At 42.9% G+C, this 21015-nt stretch overlaps 1 protein-coding gene across 1 annotated transcript in view; it reads right to left on the bottom strand.

Moving 5' to 3' along the window:
- LOC132835968 (intercellular adhesion molecule 5-like) overlaps positions 1-1687 on the bottom strand; it is a 46566-nt gene extending 44879 nt beyond the window's left edge. Inside the window, exons 1-2 of the mRNA XM_060855133.1 lie at positions 1548-1687; positions 772-1041 (exon numbers count right to left, since the gene is read on the bottom strand). Of these exons, the coding sequence (XP_060711116.1) occupies positions 772-1041; positions 1548-1608 (331 nt within the window). The 5' untranslated portion in view covers positions 1609-1687. The remainder of the gene's footprint in view (positions 1-771; positions 1042-1547) is intronic.
- Between the last annotated feature and the right edge of the window lie 19328 nt (positions 1688-21015).

The raw sequence follows: 21015 nt of genomic DNA, 5'->3' as shown, positions 1-21015 counted from the left end.
TCAGTTATCCTCTCAGAAAGGGCACTAGTGAACCAAATGAGTTCTTCTGACAGCATTGTTCCCCATTGAACCAGTACCAAACCACATGAAATCCAACGGGTTCCATTTATCATCACCAAGACTTTCCCGAGCCACTGTATTTCTTTAATAGAACATATACTGTACAGCAGAGGAACAGGCTCTTCAGTACACCATGTTGTACTGAACATGACTGAAATCCCTTCTGCCTGCCCTTGGTCCATATCCCTCCATTTGTTGTATATTTATGTGCTGATCTAAAAGTCCCTTAAATGCCCCTAGTGTATCTGCCTCTGGCAGCACATTCTGGACTCCTACCAGACGCTGTGTAAAAATCTTACCCTTCGTATCTCTTTTGAACCTGACCCCTTTCATGCTGGATCTAGAGTTTTCACTTACTGTATACTATGACATCAACTGTCTTCTTCCTCCTAGAATCTTCTGCTTGACGTATCACAGAACATGCAGTTGTAAAATCCTACTTCTGGACAACTTGGGAAATAGTTATCATATCAAGTACTGCCCTTTGTTCTGTTAGGGTTTATCCTTAATTTATATTCTATAGTTGTTGTTGGTTCTGGACATGCTGTGCTGCAGTTCATTCTGATGGAGCCCCCAGTCTGTTTTCTTCCACTCTGAAGAATCATTCCTTATTAAGCCAGTATCAACCTACACTAAATCAGACAGGTTCCACTTACCATCAGCAATGCCATCCCATGCCGCTGTATTTCTTTAATGCCAGTTTATACTTACTGTACACTGTGACATGCTTTTTCACATTCTTTAGCTGAGGATCCAGACAATTCACAGCACATGCTAGTGTTAAATCCCACTCCTGGACACTTGGGAAATAGTCATGGTACCAAGTACTGCCGTTTGTTCTCATGAAATTTACTCCTGGTTTATATTCCATATGTATTGTTGGTTTTGGACATGTTGTGCTGCAGTTCATCCCAATGGAACCTCCAAATTCCACGGCTGGGGGCTTTACATCGATTGAAACTTCAAATCCAGTTACAGTGGCTGCCAAGAAAACAAATCACAGTAAATACAAACACACAGAATCCATTCAAGGCAACATATTGCATGGAAAACTCCCTGACATAATAGTGCATTTGAGGACTCAACGTTTTTTGAAAGCATACTTTAGGTAGAAGCAGATGATCACTTGCTGAGGAGAGGAAGAAGTTAGTTAAACATGAGAGGAACTACAAAGGAATTAGAGAGAGAGAAATATGGGAGAAAGGCTAGAGAGGGAAAGAGTCAGGAACAGACGTTTTCTAGTGTGACATTTCATGATATAAAGCAATTAAACTTCAGGGCTGTCTCAATAAGCATGGTTTTCAGAACCATCAGAATGAATGGTTACCTTTTACCCAGTACTAACTTAATAAATCCAGGAGGTGCCACAGAGACATGCCCATGTCCAGCGCAAGAAATGTCCTTAAAGTTTTTAAACACTTGGAAGTTAACTTTTTAATCCAGGGAACAATTCGTTGTTAAGCAGTTCCTTTAACACAGATACTCACTTTGGATCCAGAAAGCCAGCACTGAAAGGATTATGTTGCTGTACATGCTGCTAAGAAGCATCGATCGCTCAATTTGATAGTTTCAGATACAAGTGTATCAGTGAGACCGTAAGTGATGATTTCAACATGCACAAAACAAGTTTATTTGACAGTTGGATGATTGTGTGCTGCATTTTAAATAGTAACGGTTTTATGTTATCTGTAAGTAGCACCCTTAGTCCCTCAATGTGTGTTATACTGCACCGCCCAAAAACTGTAAGGAAAACTGAATATGAAAACAAAATGATACAGTAAAAATGAATAGTCTCCTGATATATCTTTCAACATTAAAAATGTTAATTTTCAAGGTTCGAAAGGCTTTAAGTACATTTCGACATTTTAGAAGGCTTCTCATATGAAGCCACATGGTTAGAGCTTACAATAGGCCGAAAAGTGTGGTGTTGGAAAAGTACAGTTGTCAGGCAGCATCTGAGGAGCAGGAGAGTCGATGTTTCAGGCATAACGGGGGAGGGGAAAGGGGGCTGAGAGATAAATATGAGTGGGTGGTAGGGTTGGGGGGATGGTAGCTAGGAAGACGATGGTCATATGCAGGTGGGGAGGTGATGGTGATAGCTTGGAGTGGAGGGTGGAGTGGATTGGTAAGAAGGAAGATGGACAGGTAGGACAGATCAACAGGGCAGTGACGAGTTGGATGGTTGGATCTCGGATGAGGTGGGGGAGAGGGGAGATGAGGAAACTGGTGTAATTGATGTTGATGCCGTGTGATTGGCAGGTCCCAAGACAGAAGATGAAGCATTCTTCCTCCATGCATTGAGCGGCTATGGTTTGGCAATGGAGGAGCCCCAAAACTTGGGAGAGGAGAGTTGAAGCAATCAGCCACAGGGCAGTGGGGTTGTTTGGTAAGTGTGTCCCAGAGATGTTCTCTGAAACATTCTACGAGTTGGTATCCTGTCTCCCCAAAGTAGAGGAGACCGCATCGAGAGCAACTGACACAGTAGATCAGGTGTTTGGATGTGCAGGAAAATCTGTCTGATGTGGAAGGATCATTTGGGGCCTTGGGTGGAAGTGAGGCAAGAAGTGTGAGCGCAGGGTTTACACTTCTTGTGGTGCAAGGGAAGGTACCAAGAGTGGAGGGTGGGTTGGTGGGGGTCATGGACGTAACTAGGGAGTTGCAGAGAGAATGATCTCTGCGGAATGCTGATAGGGCTGGGGAGGGAAATGTATCTCTGGTGGTGGGGTCTGACAGATGGTGGTGGAAATGGTGGAGGATGATGCACTGTATCTGGAGATTAGTGGGTTGGAAGGTGAGGAGCAAAGGGATTCTATCCTTGGTGGGGAAGGCCATGAAATGGCATCAGGAATGCCACTACTAGACATAAGACTCCAGTAAATGAGAGAGACAGTATATTTCAGGGGATGGCGTTTGGTGTAGTAACCACTGAAGCTCTAAGCTCCAGCTTCTGCAGTCCTCACTTTCTCCTACATGACACTGACCCAGCTAGCTCAGATTTGGCTCATAGAGTGAACAGAACCCCTAACAGTCAGGGCTCCCTGATTGGACCAGGTTAACAGCCCCAATCAGGGAACTTAGATTCTATAAGATCCACTCGACTGACACCGTTCAGATCACTACAAATAATAATTGAAGTTGAAGTTGAGGAATCTTTTGGAAACTGGCTCCCCACAGTTAGAGTCATACAGCACGGAAATAGACCCTTCAGTCCTACCAGTCCATGCCAAACATAATCCCAAACTAAACTAGTCCTACCTGCCTGTTCCTGGCCCATATCTGTCCAAGTCTTTCCTATTCATGTACTTATCCAAATGTCTTTTAAACGTTGTAATTGTATGCACATCCACCACTTCCTTAGGAAGTTCATTCCACATGCAAACCACTCTCTGTGTTAAAAAAAAGATTCCTCCATCTTTTTCTAAATGTCTCACCTCACCTTACAAATGTGTCTCCTAGTCTTGAAATTCCCCTTCCTAGAGAAAAGCCAACTGCCATTAACTCCGTCTATCGCCCTCATTATTTTGTGTACTTCAATGTACCTCCTATGCTCCAGTGAAAAGAACTCCCAGCCTATCCAGCCTTTCTTTATAACTCAAACCGTCCATACCTGACAGCATGTTCAAAGGTTCTGCCTGTGAATAGTTCTCTGACTTGCTGACGATGGTGAAAATCTGGCAGCAGGTCTCTGTCCTATATTCCCTTCATTTTTGTTTCTAGGTTTTGGGCACTGTAGCAGTGGAAAATCCAGTTCACAGTGTTACAGCTGTCAACTACATCAGAATATAGATAATCCTCTGCATTAAAAAAGTTGATTTTGTTGGGATTACATTTCCATCTCACTGTATTACTTAGGTAGTTTTGTAGTTATGTAGTTCTACATTCTTAGTGTAAAGTGCGATGAAATGATCAGAAACAAGCTATAAGTGTTTCAGCATTCTGCTTCCAGCAGAGGGCACCGTCTTGATTTTTGACAATGTTGAAGCTACAAATAGAAGTGCCAAGGGAATTGGTAGGTGCCGGTACAGTTACAATATTGAAAAGGCAGGTACATGATTAGGAAAAGTTTAAAAGGATTTGGGCCAGACACAGGCAAGTGGGACTAGTTCAGTTTGAGAAACTTGGTTGTCATTGGATAAATTGGACAATTCCTAAAGTGTCAGTGCCCAAAATATTCACTCTCTTGCTTCTTGGATACCACTTGATCTGCTGTGCTTTTTCCAGCACCACGTTTTTCGACTCTACTTATTTTGTAGACCCACTCTTTCACAGGAAGCTCGTGAAGTTTTGGAGGAGCGATCCGAGAGGAAATGAGAGGAATGGTGGGCAGGGGAAATAACTGGGCAAAAGGCCAACATTTCAGGATCTCACGGCAAGGTCAACATTTGCAATTAAGTTTTCCAACCTTAAGGGTGGTTTGAACTCCCTGACTAAAGGGGTCAAGAGGCTTCTCTGCATGTATTTCCATTTCATTAAAGCAATGTTCCTCAGAATTAAATGCTTGCTCCTAATTAAGTTCTACCCAGTTGAGAAATCCATGTCTTCAGGTACCTAACTGCATATAAGAGACACGCACCCTGGTGTGACTGACTTCTTCCATAACTTTGTAGTAACATGCTTGCTACTTACAGTTAAGGTTAGATTATGGTGTGTTGCAAGATCTCTAAGTGGAGCAAAAACAGTATAGAGGAAGAAGGTGGCTGTAGCTGTGGAGTGGGGGAAGTAAAGTAGCAAAGGAGAGGGAAAGTCAATGAGGCATTGTTTGGATGTAGAGAGAAAAGAAGATATGTTTATATCCTGTTAAAATAAGAAATATTTACAGTAGTCTGGATTATATAACACCAAATGATCACCTATGCCACCCATGTATATTGAATGTGTCTTTTTCTTTCTTAGCCAACCACTGTGTCTTGATGCAGGCCTGATGTCCACAGCTGGAGTGGACCATGTAGATAAATGTGTGGGAATGTGAAGAAGTAAGGAATGAGGGCAATTGTGTCCCACATATCTGTCTGCTGCTGCTCTTTCTCTCTGTATATGTGGGTGAAGTCCTTGATTGCTGAACTACATGGTCCTATCCTGCCTGGTGCTCAGCAGGTGCCTGGTCTTGCACCAAACTTTCTGATAAAGGTTTTAGTGAAGCATGTTTTGATCAAACAGGCTGAAGCATCCATGCCAACCAAGGGAGATGCTTGAGTTGGCTTTGAACTCTGTACCTGAGGAACCATACCAGGGCATGGTTACTGTACCTAGATTGAATAAGAAATATGTTACTTCAAAAGTTGTTGCAATCTGGTAACTCAATAAGGCTCCTTTGACAGCACTTTGCAAATCCATAACCTCTACCACCTATAAGAACAAGGGTAGCAGACACATGGGAATGCCACCACTGGTAAGTTCCCTTCAAACTCACGTTCCATACAGACTTGGAAATGTATATTAATTCCTTCATCATTACTGTGCATCCAGATGAGCACACACATTCTGATGCTGCCCTGCTCACTGCTGGACAGAATCTGAATATTTTGGAAAAGGGGAATATGGCACTACAATTTTCCAACAGGGACCTGGAGGTCCTTATTGGCACAGTAATGCAAAGGACAGGAGTGATGGTTTAATAGTATTATCACTAGATTATTGATCCAAAAACCCTGGTAGTATGCTGGGTACCTGGTTTTGAATCCTGCCACAGCAGATAGTAGAATTTGAATCAATAAAAATCTGGAATTTAACACTTAATGATGATAATGAAACACTTGTTAATTGTCAGGAAAAATCCATCTGGTTCACTAATGTCCCTTAGGAAAGGAAACTGCTATCCTTACCTGGTCTGGCTTACATATGACTCCAGACCCACAGTGATGTGGGCAATTAGGGATGGGTAATAAATGCTGGCCTAGCCAATGGCACCCACATCCTGTGAATAAATTTAAAAATAGATTACTCTTCCTGGAGAGCTACCAGAGGCCATATTATCAGACCCTGCCATCTAGATCAGTCTGCCTCCAGCAGTGTTGTAAGAAGGTCAACAACCTTCCCTGTTGCATCAAGATAAGCACCAACTATGCCCTCTGCAACTCATACTGTCTCTGCTTCTGCACCAACTTCCCACCAAGTCTCATGGTTCAACACCATCAGTATTATTCTGCAACACTTTCTCTGCAAGCAAAGGAGTTTGTTCAGGCATTGTCCCGTTTTTAATGAAACAGAAGTGTGGGAACGTTAATTCTGTTGTGCATTCTTTATGAAAGTCTCCCCAATCAGCATCTGTTTGCCAACCAATCAGCACTCATTTCTTGTGCAGTATAAAGTTATAATTTCTTTGAAATTTTGTAGTTTTATATCAGTCCTGTTAAGTTTTTTTATCAAAGACAGACAGAAAAACACTAACAAGAAACTGATTTATTGCACATCTTTAGATAGATAAAGTTAAAGCTAGTGGATTCGCTACCTGATGAAGTAGCAGTGCTCCCAAAGCTTGTATTTCCAAATAAACCTGCTGGAGTATAAACTGGTGTCGTGTGATTTTTAACTTTGTCCACCCAGTCCAACACCGGCTCCACCACATCATGGCTTTAGATAGATAGACATTTTTACTGTTCTCTATGTAGTCATATCTAGGACTGAATAAGTTTTTTGACTGAGTTTGAATTGCATCAAGGGGTTTTGAGAATTTGTAACGAGGCCAAGTGAGTTATCTTGACAAATCTTACCAAAGTTGTTTAATTAGCTACTTACCCCACCCCACAATATGTAAATTTCACATACAATTTCCACCCCATCATACCATGCAACCTTTCCACAACAACTTGAAGTTCTGACATTCATTGGTATCCCTTTAGTTTGCATCATCTTTAAAAGCCTGTTATTTACCTGGACAAGCATTGTTAGTCAGTAGCTACCCTGCACTGTTCCTGACATTTACCATGGACGTGGTGGATAGGGGGAATTCCACTTTGCAGACAGAGTCCTGGAGATCCTTCTGGACTCTGGCACTTGTTCTCCTAGGACCAGCAGTGGAGGTCATGACACCTGAACATGCCAACCCTTGTCCAAAGTTGCCACCCAGGTTAATATAGCCTCATCTATCTGAAGAAATGCTCAGCACTGTCGAAAGGAAGTCAGTGTCCTTTTCCATTCTGCCAGTATAAGGCCTATCATATTCAGTAATACCTGCATCTCTCACTCATTCCAGGAGGAAAATAGCCCAAAATCAGGCAGAAAGAGTCTAGCAAGGTCATGCGCTGCCTGCCATTTGTCTCCTCGCCCCTTATAGGGTGGGTATTTTAACTCTGACAGCTCCAAGGAGGACCTGGCCTGGTACTGAAGGCTGCTTTTAGCTTACTGTGCTGGGATCCTTGAGCAAAAGCCCTTGGCTTGACTGAGCACTGCTGACAACCATAAAAAAAACACCTGGCTTTTTTTTGTGTGCTAAACACCAAGGCAGGACAGATGTAATATGACCCTGATCTCTCTGATTGAGGGAACACAAAAGCAAGGCATATTCCAGTGGTCACTTTGACAGCCAATAAAGAGCCTGGAATGTCCCTGAGCGCACAACGTCTTTCCTGCAGTATTACAGTCCTGGTTGCTGATGCAGCTTGTGATTACCATCCAAGTGCAGAAGCGTCACGTAAGTGAATCAGAAATGTGCTGTGTGGGTTTTAGAAGCAGGCACACATCAGAGATCATTGTCTGTGGATGTGAAGTGCATGGAGTGTGCTCTGAACTGTTGGTTCCCCATTCCAACATAGAAGTCATTTACAGCAAGCAGCAAGGTGCTTGCTATTGTTTCCTTACCAACTTTGTTAAGGTAAGAGTCTGAATATTAATAAAACGAGTTGTGGTATAAACAAAGCAATTAACAAGCACTAGTGACTATCACTTAGTATCTTGCTACTGCCTAGCAATAAAATGCAGGGCATTTCTCCAAATGACTTCGGCTACTTTAATAATATGTGGCAACTTTGGATCTGGTTGACGTGTTCTGGACTCATGGCTTCCACTTAAGGTCCTGAGCGAAGAGGAAGTCCTGTTTTTACACTTCCCCTTCTGCACTTCAATGCCAAGTGTTCTGAAAGGGGAAGTTAAAAGTAGCCATCTTACACTGCTACTTTGCAGTAAGCACATGAGTGATATTACCCATCAACAAGATGCTGCCATCATGACAAAAAGACATTCTGCTCACCAGATAAATCAGTGCGATATATGAGTTTGTATGTGATATGACTGATGGACGCAATGTATCCTTTTGACTATGCTTAATAAGCTCCACTTGCAAAACTCAGAACATTCTATTGAACATTAGATATGATTCTTTCCAATAACATTTACTTATCAATCCTGGTGTGCTAAGAATTAAAGTGGAAATCAATTCAAGATATCCATTTGCGTTCACAGATTGATTTATGTGGACCTGCTAGGAGCTACATTTATTCGTGCACAGTGCCCTATCTTTGAGAAAAGGAAGTATGACCTCACATGTATCTTGTTCAATGAGAAAAGCACTATGGAGACAACCAATCCATGCTGCATCTCCATGGCATTGCCCTGAACCATTAGTGCCAATTTATCTGGTTTGATTTAATCAGTTAACTCAGACTGTTAATAGTACCCACTTCATCACCCACATGGTGGCTGTTTAGGAAAAGGTAAAGGGTAATGAGACCTGGGTGTCATGATGGAGTTATAACTAAAGTTTGGCATACAGATACAGTAGGCAGTGAGGAAAGCCAATGGCATGCTGGTTTTCATAGAGGATTTGAATATAGGAGTAGGGATATCTTGCTACAGTTATACAGGGCCTTGGAGAGGCCGCACCTTGAGTATTGTGTGCAATTTTGGTCTCCTAGTCTGAAGAAAGAAAAATTGGATCGACTGGGCTTGTATTCTTTGGAATTCAGAAGAATGAGGGGAATCTCATAGAAACATACAAAATACTGATGGGACTGGACAGACTAGATGCAGGAAGGATGTTCCTGATGTTTGGGAAGTCTAAAACTAGGGGTCATAGTCTAAGAATATGGGGTAAACCATTCAGCACTGAGATGAGAAAGAATTTCTTCACTCAGAGTTGTGAACCTTTGGAATTCTCTCCCACAGCTATCGGACACACTTTGTTAGATATATTCAAGAGGGAGCTGGGCGTGGTTCTTGTGGCTAAGGGAATCAAGGAGTATGGAGAAAAAGCAGGAGTGGGATACTGAAGTTGAGTCATCAGCCATGATCATATTGAATGATGGTACAGGCCCAAAGGGCCAAATGGCCTACCCCTATTTCATATATTCCTGTATCAAGCCAGTCAGCATCCTCTTCCTTTTGCTGTTTGAATGATTATTTCTTTTCTTAATTTGGTTTCCTTAGGTTTGTGTCCTGTGAGTGCACAACTAAAGGCTTCCATTTATGTTTCCTTTTAGCAATGTTCTAAGTTCTACCAACTAATTATAAATATTGGGGAACAATTTGCATTTGTGCACCTGTTCCACATAAATAATAGCCTTAAATGTGACTTCACCCAAATGCTTCAGGAGAATCAACTAATGTATTATAAACTAGTGAATATAAATGAGATAATTATATTCATCTGTGAGATATTTTAGTTTAAAATAAATTTCACTGCGTTATGATCTTCAGTGATATTCTTACTTGATAAGTCAGGTCCCAGTTTATAAGATTTTGAAAGGCATGGGTAGAGTGGAAAGTATGAGGCTGTTTTCCAGGGTTAATAGAGGACACAGGTTCAGAGTGTGTGTGTGTGTGTGTGTGTGTATTGTTGAGGAGAGGGGAGCGTGTGTGTGTGTGTGTATTGTTGAGGAGAGGGGGAGCGTGGAGGATTTGAGAGATGTACAAGGCAAGCTTTTCAGACAAAGGGTAGTGGAATGTGATCCAAAGCAGGTAGTGGAAGCAGACACAATAGCAGCATTCAAGAAACATGAATAGAAAGAGAATAGAGGAATGTGGAACCTGTAAGTGAAGACAGTTTTAGGATGAAAGGGCAAAATGTGTCAGTGCAAGCTTGGATTACTGAAGGGCCTGTTTCTGTGCCATATTGTTCTTTGAAATCAGGCTTGATAGATCATATTTTGTTTTTGTTTTAACTAAGTGGTCTTTCACTGAACATAAGCATAGCAATGCTGCAGACTTGGTTTTAACAATAAAATCAAAGTTTATTACAGAAAAAAGGTAAAATATAATACACAAATTGTTTACATATAACATAAGTTTATAGATTTTGAAACAAAATAAATAAAAATCCCATTAATCCCACCAAGAAGCATTTATAGTACTTACAGCAAAGAGAACTCCTTTCTCTATACCACATCAGCTTTGATTTAGCTGTGGCTGTAATTCCCGGTGTTGAGAATCTGATCAGTTGTTCATTGATACATCATACAATTGAGCATAACCATTCTCAGTTTTAAATAACTAAACACTTCTGGTCTGGAAATTTTGCAAAACATCTGACACTTTGGTAATCTAAGTTAAACAGTTCTAAATTATATTTTCCCTTTCTAAGGAACAACTGCATAACTGCCCAAACTGAAACTAAACAAAATATCTTCCAAGCATTAGGTCTTACCCCTAACTAAAAAAGAACTCTGACCTTCCAAAGTAGAGCTTAAAACATAATAATTTATCGTGTTCACTTATTCTCCCATAAGAACAAAAACCCATTACTCTCTAAGGAGTCTTCCTTTCATATTGTTTTAAGGCAAATCACCATGGCTACAGAAATACTTAAAAGCTATTGTTAAACCCTTTCAAACCCACAGAAAACCTACATGTCATTGGCTCAAATTCAAAAGTCCAAATTCAAAAATAAATGATATTAAAATATATATCAATCACACACCTTACATCACAATCACTAAGTGCTTTTGTTTCTGCAATTCTAATCCATACATTGGCTTATAGGGAACATGTGTCAAAGAATTGGGCTATAGTATTATAGCTGAAAATGTGTTGCTGGTTAAAGCACAGCAGGTTAGGCAGCATCCAAGGAACAGGAAATTTGACGTTTCGGGCCAGAGCCCTTCTTCAGGGCTCTGGTCCGAAACGTCGAATTTCCTGTTCCTTGGATGCTGCCTAACCTGCTGTGCTTTAACCACCAACACATTTTCAGCTCTGATCTCCAGCATCTGCAGACCTCACTTTTTACTACAGTTACTGATTGATCAATGTTCACTTTGTCATTGGCTCTCTGCTAACAAGGATAAAACTTTCATTCCAACTCATTTTCAGTGAGTTGGAATGAAAGGGTCATGGAAGTCTTGAACACCTTGCCTTGAAAGACTGAGAATGCTAAGGGTCAATTACAACATTTCAGAACAGAGGTGAGTAAATGATTTAGAACAAAGGTAAGTAAGTGGAGTCAGTCATGATTTCAATAAATGTAGAACAGGCTCAAGAGGCCAAATAGCCGACTGTAACACCTTAGCTTTCTAGTTATCCTAGAATCAAAGATGTTCGGTCAGGGCCATCTTTCTTGTCTGAGGAGTCACATTTTATTTCTTTGTTACTTACATGGCTGATGAGCAACTTTTAGAAAGCAACAGGCATTAGAAATTTTTCTCATTTTCTCTATTTAACTCACACAATATGAAAATATAAATCAGTCTTAAAGCTACATACCATTCTAAAACTTAAGTCTCCAAATAATAACAAAATAATGTGAACCCTCATCACAATTTGCATTCCCATGTGATATTTAATGATGATATTCAAAGGAATATTTTCCTCATGTTGAATCCAATTTCATACGGGTGGATGATTGTAAAGTTTATAAACATCAATTTCAAGAGGCATGGCAGATGACTGGAAAGTGAGTAATGTCGTGCCTTTGTTTAAGAAGGGATTTAAGAAAAGCCTGGGAATTACAGATCTGTGAGTCTGACTTCGGCATTAGATAAGTTGTTGGAAGCAATTCTGAAAAATAGGATTTACAAGCATTTGCAGATGCCAGGAATATTAGGGATTATCAACATGGTTTTGTACAAAGGAAATCATATCTCACAAACTTGATTGAGTTTTTTGAGGAAGTAACCAAGAAGATTGATAAGGGCAGAAGATTGATATTGGCCATTGTTTACTTGGACTCCAGTAAAGCCTTTGCCCAGGTTTCCCACGGTAGACTGATTAGTAAAGTTACATCACATGGGATTCAATTTGAACTCGTCAACTGGATACAAAATTGGCTTAATGGCAGGGGATAGAGAGAGATGGTGGAGAGTTGTTTTATAGACTGAGGGCTGTGACCAGTGATGTTCCACAGGATGCTGAGTCCATTTTTGTTTGTCATTTATTTACATGATTTAGATGAGAATATAGAAGGCATGGTTAGTAAAGTTGCAGATGACAGCAACATTGTGGTATAGTGAAGAACATTACCTCAAAGTACAAAGAATTCTTGATCAATTGGGTCAATGGGCTGAAGACCATAAGACATAGGAGGGGAAGTAAGGACATTCAGCCCTCGAGTCCACTCTGCCATTTAATCATGGCTGATGGGCATTTCAACTCCACTTACCCGCATTCTCCCCGTAGCCCTTAATTCCTTGTGACATCAAGAATTTATCAATCTCTGCCTTGAAGACATTTAGCGTCCCAGCCTCCACTGCACTCCGTGGCAATGAATTCCACAGGCCCACCACTCTCAGGCTGAAGAAATGTCTCCGCATTTCTGTTCTGAATTGACCCCCTCTAATTCTAAGGCTGTGCCCACGGGTCGTAGTCTCCTCGCCTAACGGAAACAATTTCTTAGCATCCACCCTTTCCAAGCCATGTATTATCTTGTAAGTTTCTATTAGATCTCCCCTTAACCTTCTAAACTCCAATGTGTACAATCCCAGGATCCTCAGCAGTTCCTCATATGTTAGACCTATCATTCCAGGGATCATCCGTGTGAATCTCCGCTGGACACGTTCCAGTGCCAGTATGTCCCTTCTGAGGTGTGGGACCCAAAACTGGATGCAGTACTCCAAATGGGGCCTACCAGAGCTTCATAAAGTCTCAGCAGCACATCGCTGCTTTTATATTCCAACCCTCTTGAGATAAATGACAACATTGCATTCGCTTTCTTATTTATGGATTCAACCTGCATGTTTACCTTTAGAGAATCCTCGACTAGCACTCCCAGATCCCTTTGTACTTTGGCTTTATGAATTTTCTCACCATTTAGAAAGTAGTCCATGCTTGTATTCTTTTTTCCAAAGTGCAAGACCTCGCATTTGCTCACATTGAACTTCATCAGCCATTTCCTGGACCACTCTCCCAAACTGTCTAGATCCTTCTGCAAATGTGTTGCTGGTCAAAGCACAGCAGGCCAGGCAGCATCTCAGGAATAGAGAATTCGACGTTTCGAGCATAAGCCCTTCATCAGGAATAAGAGAGAGAGAGCCAAGCAGGCTAAGATAAAAGGTAGGGAGGAGGGACTAGGGGGTGGGGCGATGGAGGTGGGATAGGTGGAAGGAGGTCAAGGTGAGGGTGATAGGCCGGAGTGGGGTGGGGGCGGAGAGGTCAGGAAGAGGATTGCAGGTTAGGAGGGCGGTGCTGAGTTGAGGGAACCGACTGAGACAAGGTGGGGGGAGGGGAAATGAGGAAACTGGAGAAATCTGAATTCATACCTTGTGGTTGGAGGGTTCCCAGGCGGAAGATGAGGCGCTCCTCCTCCAGCCGTCGTGTAGTTGTGTTCTGCCGGTGGAGGAGTCCAAGGACCTGCATGTCCTCAGTGGAGTGGGAGGGAGAGTTAAAGTGTTGAGCCACGGGGTGATTGGGTTGGTTGGTTCGGGCGGCCCGGAGGTGTTCTCTGAAGCGTTCCGCAAGTAAGCGGCCTGTCTCACCAATATAGAGGAGGCCACATCGGGTGCAGCGGATGCAATAGATGATGTGTGTGGAGGTACAGGTGAACTTGTGGCGGATATGGAAGGATCCCTTGGGGCCTTGGAGGGAAGTGAGTGTGGAGGTGTGGGCGCAAGTTTTACATTTCCTGCGGTTGCAGGGGAAGGTGCCGGGGGTGGAGGTTGGGTTGGTGGGGGGTGTGGATCTGACGAGGGAGTCACGAAGGGAGTGGTCCTTGCGGAACGCTGATAGGGGAGGGGAGGGAAATATATCCTTGGTGGTGGGGTCCGCCTGGCCTGCTGTGCTTTGACCAGCAACACATTTGCAGCTGTGATCTCCAGCATCTGCAGACCTCATTTTTTACTCGTAGATCCTTCTGCAGCCTCCCCACTTCCTCAGTACTACCTGCCTGTCCACCTATCTTTGTATCATCGGCAAACTTCCCTAGAATGTCCCCAGTTCCTTCATCCAGATTATTAATATACAACAGAAACAGCTGCGGCCCCAACACTGAACCCTGCGGGACACCGCTTGTTACCAGCTGCCATTCCGAAAAAGAACCTCTTATCCTAACTCTCTGCCTTCTGTCAGACAGCCAATCCTCAATCCATGCCATAGCTCACCTCGAGTACCATGGGCCCTCACCTTACTCAGCAGCCTCCCGTGTGGCACCTTATCAAAGGCCTTTTGGAAGTCTAGATAGACCACATCCACTAGGTTTCCCTAGTCTAACCTACTTCGCACCTCTTCAAAGAATTCTAACAGGTTTGTCAGGCACGACCTACCCTTACTAAATCCATGTTGACTTGTTCTAATCCGACCCTGCTCTTCCAAGAATTTAGAAACCTCATCCTTAACGACGGATTCTAGAATTTTACCAACAACCGAGGTTAGGCTAATTGGCCTTTAATTTTCCATCTTTTCTCTTGATCCTTTCTTGAACAATGGGGTTACAACAGCGGTCTTCCGATCATCCAGGACTTTCCCTGACTCCAGTGACTTTTGAAAGATCTCAACCAACGTCTCCGCTATTTCCTCAGCCACCTCCCTCAGAACTCTAGGATGTAGCCCATCGGGGCCAGGAGATTTGTCAATTTTAAGACCTTTTAGCTATCCCATTTGTAATGGCAACCATTCTCAACTCAACCCCCTGATTCCCTTTAGTTGTTGGGATGTTACTCATGTCTTCCACTGTGAAGACTGACGCAAAGTACTTGTTACGTTCTCCAGCTATTTCCATATCTCCCATCACTAGCCTTCCAGCATCAGTTTGAAGTGGCCCAATGTCTACTTTTGTCTGTAGTTTGTTTCTTATGTATTGAAAGAAACTTTTACTATCATTTCTAATATTATTGGCTAGCCTACCTTCATATTTTATCCTCTCCTTCCTTATTTCTCTCTTTGTTATTCTCTGTTTTTGTAGCCTTCCCAATCTTCTGATTTCCCACTGCTCTTGGCCACTTTATAGGATCTCTCTTTTTCTTTGATACATCTCCTGACTTCCTTTGTCAGCCATGGCTGTCTAATCCCTCCCCGGATAATCTTTCTTTTCTTGGGGATGAACCTCTGTACTATGTCCTCACTTATACCCACAAACTCCTGCCATTTTTACTCTACTGTCTTCCCTGCTAGGCTCTGATTCCAGTCGATTTTCGTCAGTTCCTCTCTCATGTCCTCATAATTACCTTTGTTTAACTGTAACACCATTGCATCCGATTTTGCCTTCTCTCTTTCAAACTGCAGACTGAACTCTACCATATTATGATCGCTGCTTCCTAAGTGTCCCCTTACTTTAAGATCTTTTATAAAGTCTGGTTCATTGCAAAGCACTAGATCCAGAATAGCCTGCTCCCTTGTGGGCTCCATGACAAGCTGTTCCAAAAAGCCATCCTGTAAGCATTCCAAGAATTCCCTTTCTTTGGATCCACTGGCAACATTATTTACCCAGTCTACCTGCATATTGAAGTCCCCGATGATCGCCGTGACCTTGCCTTTCTGACATGCCTTTTCTATTTCCCGGTACATGTTGTGCCCCTGGTCCTGACCACTGTTAGGAGGTCTGTACATAACTCCCATTATGGTTTTTTTTGCCTTTGTGGTTCCTCAATTCCACCCACACAGACTCCACATCATCCAACCCTATGTCATTCAGTGCCATAGATTTAATTTTGTTTTTAACTAACAAAGTCACCCCGTCCCCTCTGCCCACCTCCCTGTCTTTTCGATAAGTTGTAAATCCTTGGATGTTTAACTGCCAGTCCTGAACCCCCTACAACCATGTCTCTGTGATGCCTACCACATCATAATCATTCACAATGGTCTGTGTTAGTTCATCTACTTTGTTACGAACGCTACGAGCATTCAGGTAGTGTACCTTAATGCTAACATTCTTATCATTAAAGATATTGGAAGTCATAAGATATCCTAAGTTATCCTTCCTTTTTGTTGCATTCCTAATCTGCCTCAAGGTTAAATCCACCTGCATACATGTTATCCTCCTGCTTATCTTTCCATTTAACTCCATACTCCCTGTCGCTTTCACTTTCCCTTCCCCCCAACTCAGAAGTTTAAAGTCCTACTGACCACCGTATTTATCCTCTTCGCTAGAACATTGGCACCAGATCAGTTCAGGTGGAGACCGTCCCAACGGTACAGATCCCCCTGGTTCCAAAACTGATGCCAATGCCCCATGAAATGGAATCCCTCTTTCCCACACCAATCCCTTAGCCACGTGTTTACTTCCCTAATTTTCTTATCCCTATGCCAATTGGCATGTGGTTCAGGCAGTAATCCGGAGATTATGACCCTTGAGGACCTGTACTTTCAATTTCCTTCCTAGTGCTTGATAATTCCCAAACAGGTCCTCCATCCTAGCTTTGCTTATGTTGTTAGTCCCAGTGTGGACCACAACAACTGGATCCTCCCCCTCCCGCTCCAACATCCTTTCAAGCCAGTCGGAGATGTCCCGCACCCTGGCACCGGGCAGGCAACACACCATGCGAGACTCCCGATCCGGCTTGCATAGGATACTAGCTGTCCCCCTAGTTATAGAATCCCCTATAACAACTACTTGTCTTTTTACTCCCCCCTCTTGAATGGCCTTCTGCACCATGGTGCCGTGGTCAGCTGGTTCACCCTGTCCAGAGCCCTTTTCGTCATCCATATAGGGAGCAAGAATGTCATACCTGTTGGACAAGGTCAAGGGCTGAGGCTCCTGCACTCTTGAACTCAAGTTCCCCCTGCCTGCCTCACTTACAGTCACACTCTGATGTCCCTGATCACTAACTGAATGTGAATTACTGAGTCTCCCAGGTGTGACTGCCTCCTAAAACAAAGCGTCCAGGTAACTCTCCCCCTCCCGGATGTGCCGCAGTGTTTGAAGCTCAAATTCCAGATCATCAACTCTGAGCCAGAGTTCTTCCAGCAACCAACACTTGCTGCAGATGTGGTCACTGCCATTCACAATGGGATCAGCTAGCTCCCACATCATGCAGCTACAGCACATCACCTGCCCAGCCATCTCTGCTTAGTTTATTACTTTGTATAGGTTTGAGTTAAAATACTTTCTGATACCTCTTTCTATAGTCTTTTTCTAAAAAACCAATTAATAGATAAACCATAAAAAGTAAATTTTTAACCATTCACTGATAAAGAAATAGAAAATCCTTACCTTAACAAATCAGAGGCCTATTTTTGGGGGGTGGGAGACACAACGCGTGTAGTGTCTCGGGTTCAGCCACTGCCCAGATATATTACCGGCAGTTCCCTGGTCTTTGTTCCCGCTCTTCCTACTTATTAACTAGGTTAGAGGAGGAAGGCGGGATGGAGACACTACCGTCGTAGAGTCTCGGGTTTATATGATATACATGGTCACTGCTTTCCTTCCCGGCTGCCGCTCCGGTCCACGTCACTTCCTCTGCTGCTCCCACTCCTTCTCCGCTGCTGCTCGTACTTAAAATGGCCGTTGGCGTTGAAGGGTGAGTATTTATACTCACTGCTTACCTTCCTGGCTACCCCTCTGGTCCCTGTCACTTCCTCTGCTGCTCCCGCTCCTTCTGTGAAAGAGAAAAACACCACTGCCCCCTACCGGTAAGTAATTTTAATAAAAACTGCCTTACCTTATCTGCAGTCTTCCGAGTTCGTCTTACCTCTGCTGCTGCTTGCACTTAAAATGGCCGTTGGCTTCGAAGGGTGAGTATTTATACTCACTGCTTACCTTTCCAGCTACCCATCTGGTCCCCGTCACTTCCAGAGTGCCAGATCAAGTTTAATTTGGATAAATGCAAGGTTTTGTAAAAGTGGGGTCAATGGGTGGTATTGTAGAACAGAGAGATCTGAGGATTAAGGTAAATAATTCTTTGAAGTTTGCGTCACATATAGATACAGTGGTTAAGAAGGCACTTAGCATGCTTGACTTCATTGCTCAGTCCTTTGAGTATAGGAGTTGGGATGTTATATTGTGGTTGTACAGAATGCTGGTGTGGCCTATTCTGGAGTACTGTGCCCAGTTCTGGTAGCCCTTTTACAGGAAGGATTTTATTAAGCTGGACAGGGTTCAGAAGAGATTTACCAGGATGTTGCTGAGTATGGATAGTATGAGTTATAAGCAGAGGCTAGATAGGCTGGGACTTTATTCACTGGGATGTTGGAGGTTGAAAGGTGACCTCATAGAAGTTTATAAAATAATGAGGGGTATAGATAAGGTGAATGGCAGGTGTCTTTTGGGTGAGTATTTCAAGACTAACTGGGGAGCATATTTTTAAGGTGAGAGGAGGAAGATTTAAAAAAGACATGAGAGGCAATTTTTGGTTACACAGAGTGGTTCATTTGTGAAATGAACTTTCAGAGGAAGTAGTGCATGCAGGTACAATTACAATATTTAAAAGACATTTAGATAAGTACATGAATAAGAGTTGTTTGGAGGAATATGGGCCAAACGCAGGCAGGTGGGACAAGTTTAGTTTGGGGTTATGGTTGGCATGGGCTGGTTGGACTGAAGAGTCTGTTTCCATGCTGTGTGGCTCTGTGATTATGACTGGATGACATTTGTTGTAAATAAAGATTGTTAGAAATGATGCAAAGATTATGATTACCACCATGGTGATTATGTCAAGCAGTAACACCACCTTGCCATGGGTAATTCTCAAAGGATGGGCAGCAAATGCAGGCCCAGCCACAAATGGTATCATCCCATGAAAGAATAAATAAATAAAATTCATGGACTCTCCAAACTGCAATACTCTCAACTAAAAATTGTATTTAAGGATATATTCTTCATCTTTCTTCATTGTCCAAAAATTGGACCTTTATTAATTACTTACTCATACACTCTATCCCTCATACAGCATTGATCATTGATTCCTTTCTCCTGCTGTTCTCCACTGCCTCCGATTTGTCACATTAATTGTCTGATATTCAGTATGGGATGAGCAGGAATGTCCTGCAACTAGTTATGGGAGAAAGTCAAATCCATTGTTGTCAGCCCGTGCCACAATTTTAATTCCCAACCATCAACTCCATTCCCCCCGTAGTCCACACTTTGAGCTGAACAAACCTGTCTTTGACATTGACCTCCTCTATGAGCCTGTGTTGAATTCCTGACTCCAATTATATTTCCAACACTCAGTCCAGCCACTTGGACCCACCGTAGCATTGCCTCAAGCCATCTGCTGCTGCAACCCACATCCCAGTATTTGTAACCTTGAAACTCACCTTTCCCCTGAAAATCCACCCATTCCAACCAGGTTCATTGCCAGTTTCATAAACTGCACACTCTGTGAAGTTAATTTCATCCAAACTCTGTTCTCCGTACCCTAACACACACCAATTCATCCAAACTCTGTTCTCCGTACCCTAACACACACCAATTCATCCAAACTCTGTTCCCTGTACTCTAACACACACCAATTCATCCAAACTCTGTTCTCCGTACCCTAACACACACCAATTCATCCAAACTCTGTTCCCTGTACTCTAACACACACCAATTCATCCAAACTCTGTTCCCCGTACCCTAACACACACCAATTCATCCAAACTCTGTTCCCGTACTCTAACACACACCAATTCATCCAAACTCTGTTCCCGTACTCCAACACACACCAATTCATCCAAACTCTGATCCCCATCCCCTAACACACACCAATTCATCCAAACTCTGTTCCCCGTACTCCAACACACACCAATTCATCCAAACTCTGTTCCCCATCCCCTAACATACACCAATTCATCCAAACTCTGTTCCCCATCCCCTAACACACACCAATTCATCCAAACTCTGTTCCTCATACCTTAACACAAACCAATTCATCCAAACTCTGTTTCCTGTACTCTAACACACACCAATTCATCCAAACTCTGTTCCCTGTACTCTAACACACACCAATTCATCCAAAATCTGTTCCCCATCCCCTAACACACACCAAGTCATCCAAACTCTGTTCTCCGTACCCTAACACACACCAATTCATCCAAACTCTGTTCCCCGTACTCTAACACACACTAAATCATCCAAACTCTGTTACCCGCCCTAACACACACCAATTCATCCAAACTCTGTTCCCTGTACTCTAACACACACTAATTCGTCCAAACTCTGTTACCCGCCCTAACACACACCAATTCATCCAAACTCTGTTCCCGTACTCTAACACACACCAATTCATCCAAACTCTGTTTCCTGTACCCTAACACATACCAATTCATCCAAACTCTGTTCTCTGTTCTGTAACACACACCAATTCATCCAAACTCTGTTCTCCGTACTCTAACTCACACCAATTCATCCAAACTCTGTTTCCCGTACTCTAACACGCACCAATTCATCCAAACTCTGTTCCCCGTACTCTAACACACACCAATTCATCCAAACTCTGTTCTCCGTACCCTAACACACACCAATTCATCCAGACTCTGTTCTCCGCCCTAACACATACCAATTCATCCAGACTCTGTTCTACATACCCTAACACACACCAATTCATCCAAACTCTGTTCCCTGTACTCTAACACACACCAATTCATCCAAACTCTGTTCCCCATCCCCTCACACACACCAATTCAACCAGGCTCTGTTCCCGTACTCCAACACACATCAATTCATCCAAACTCTGTTCCCCCTAC

The sequence above is a fragment of the Hemiscyllium ocellatum genome, chromosome 45 (genome assembly GCF_020745735.1).
Source record: "Hemiscyllium ocellatum isolate sHemOce1 chromosome 45, sHemOce1.pat.X.cur, whole genome shotgun sequence".
Classification (NCBI taxonomy): domain Eukaryota; kingdom Metazoa; phylum Chordata; class Chondrichthyes; order Orectolobiformes; family Hemiscylliidae; genus Hemiscyllium; species Hemiscyllium ocellatum.
The sequence above is the reverse complement of the archived record's forward strand: the minus strand, read 5'-3'. Positions and strand labels throughout refer to the sequence as shown.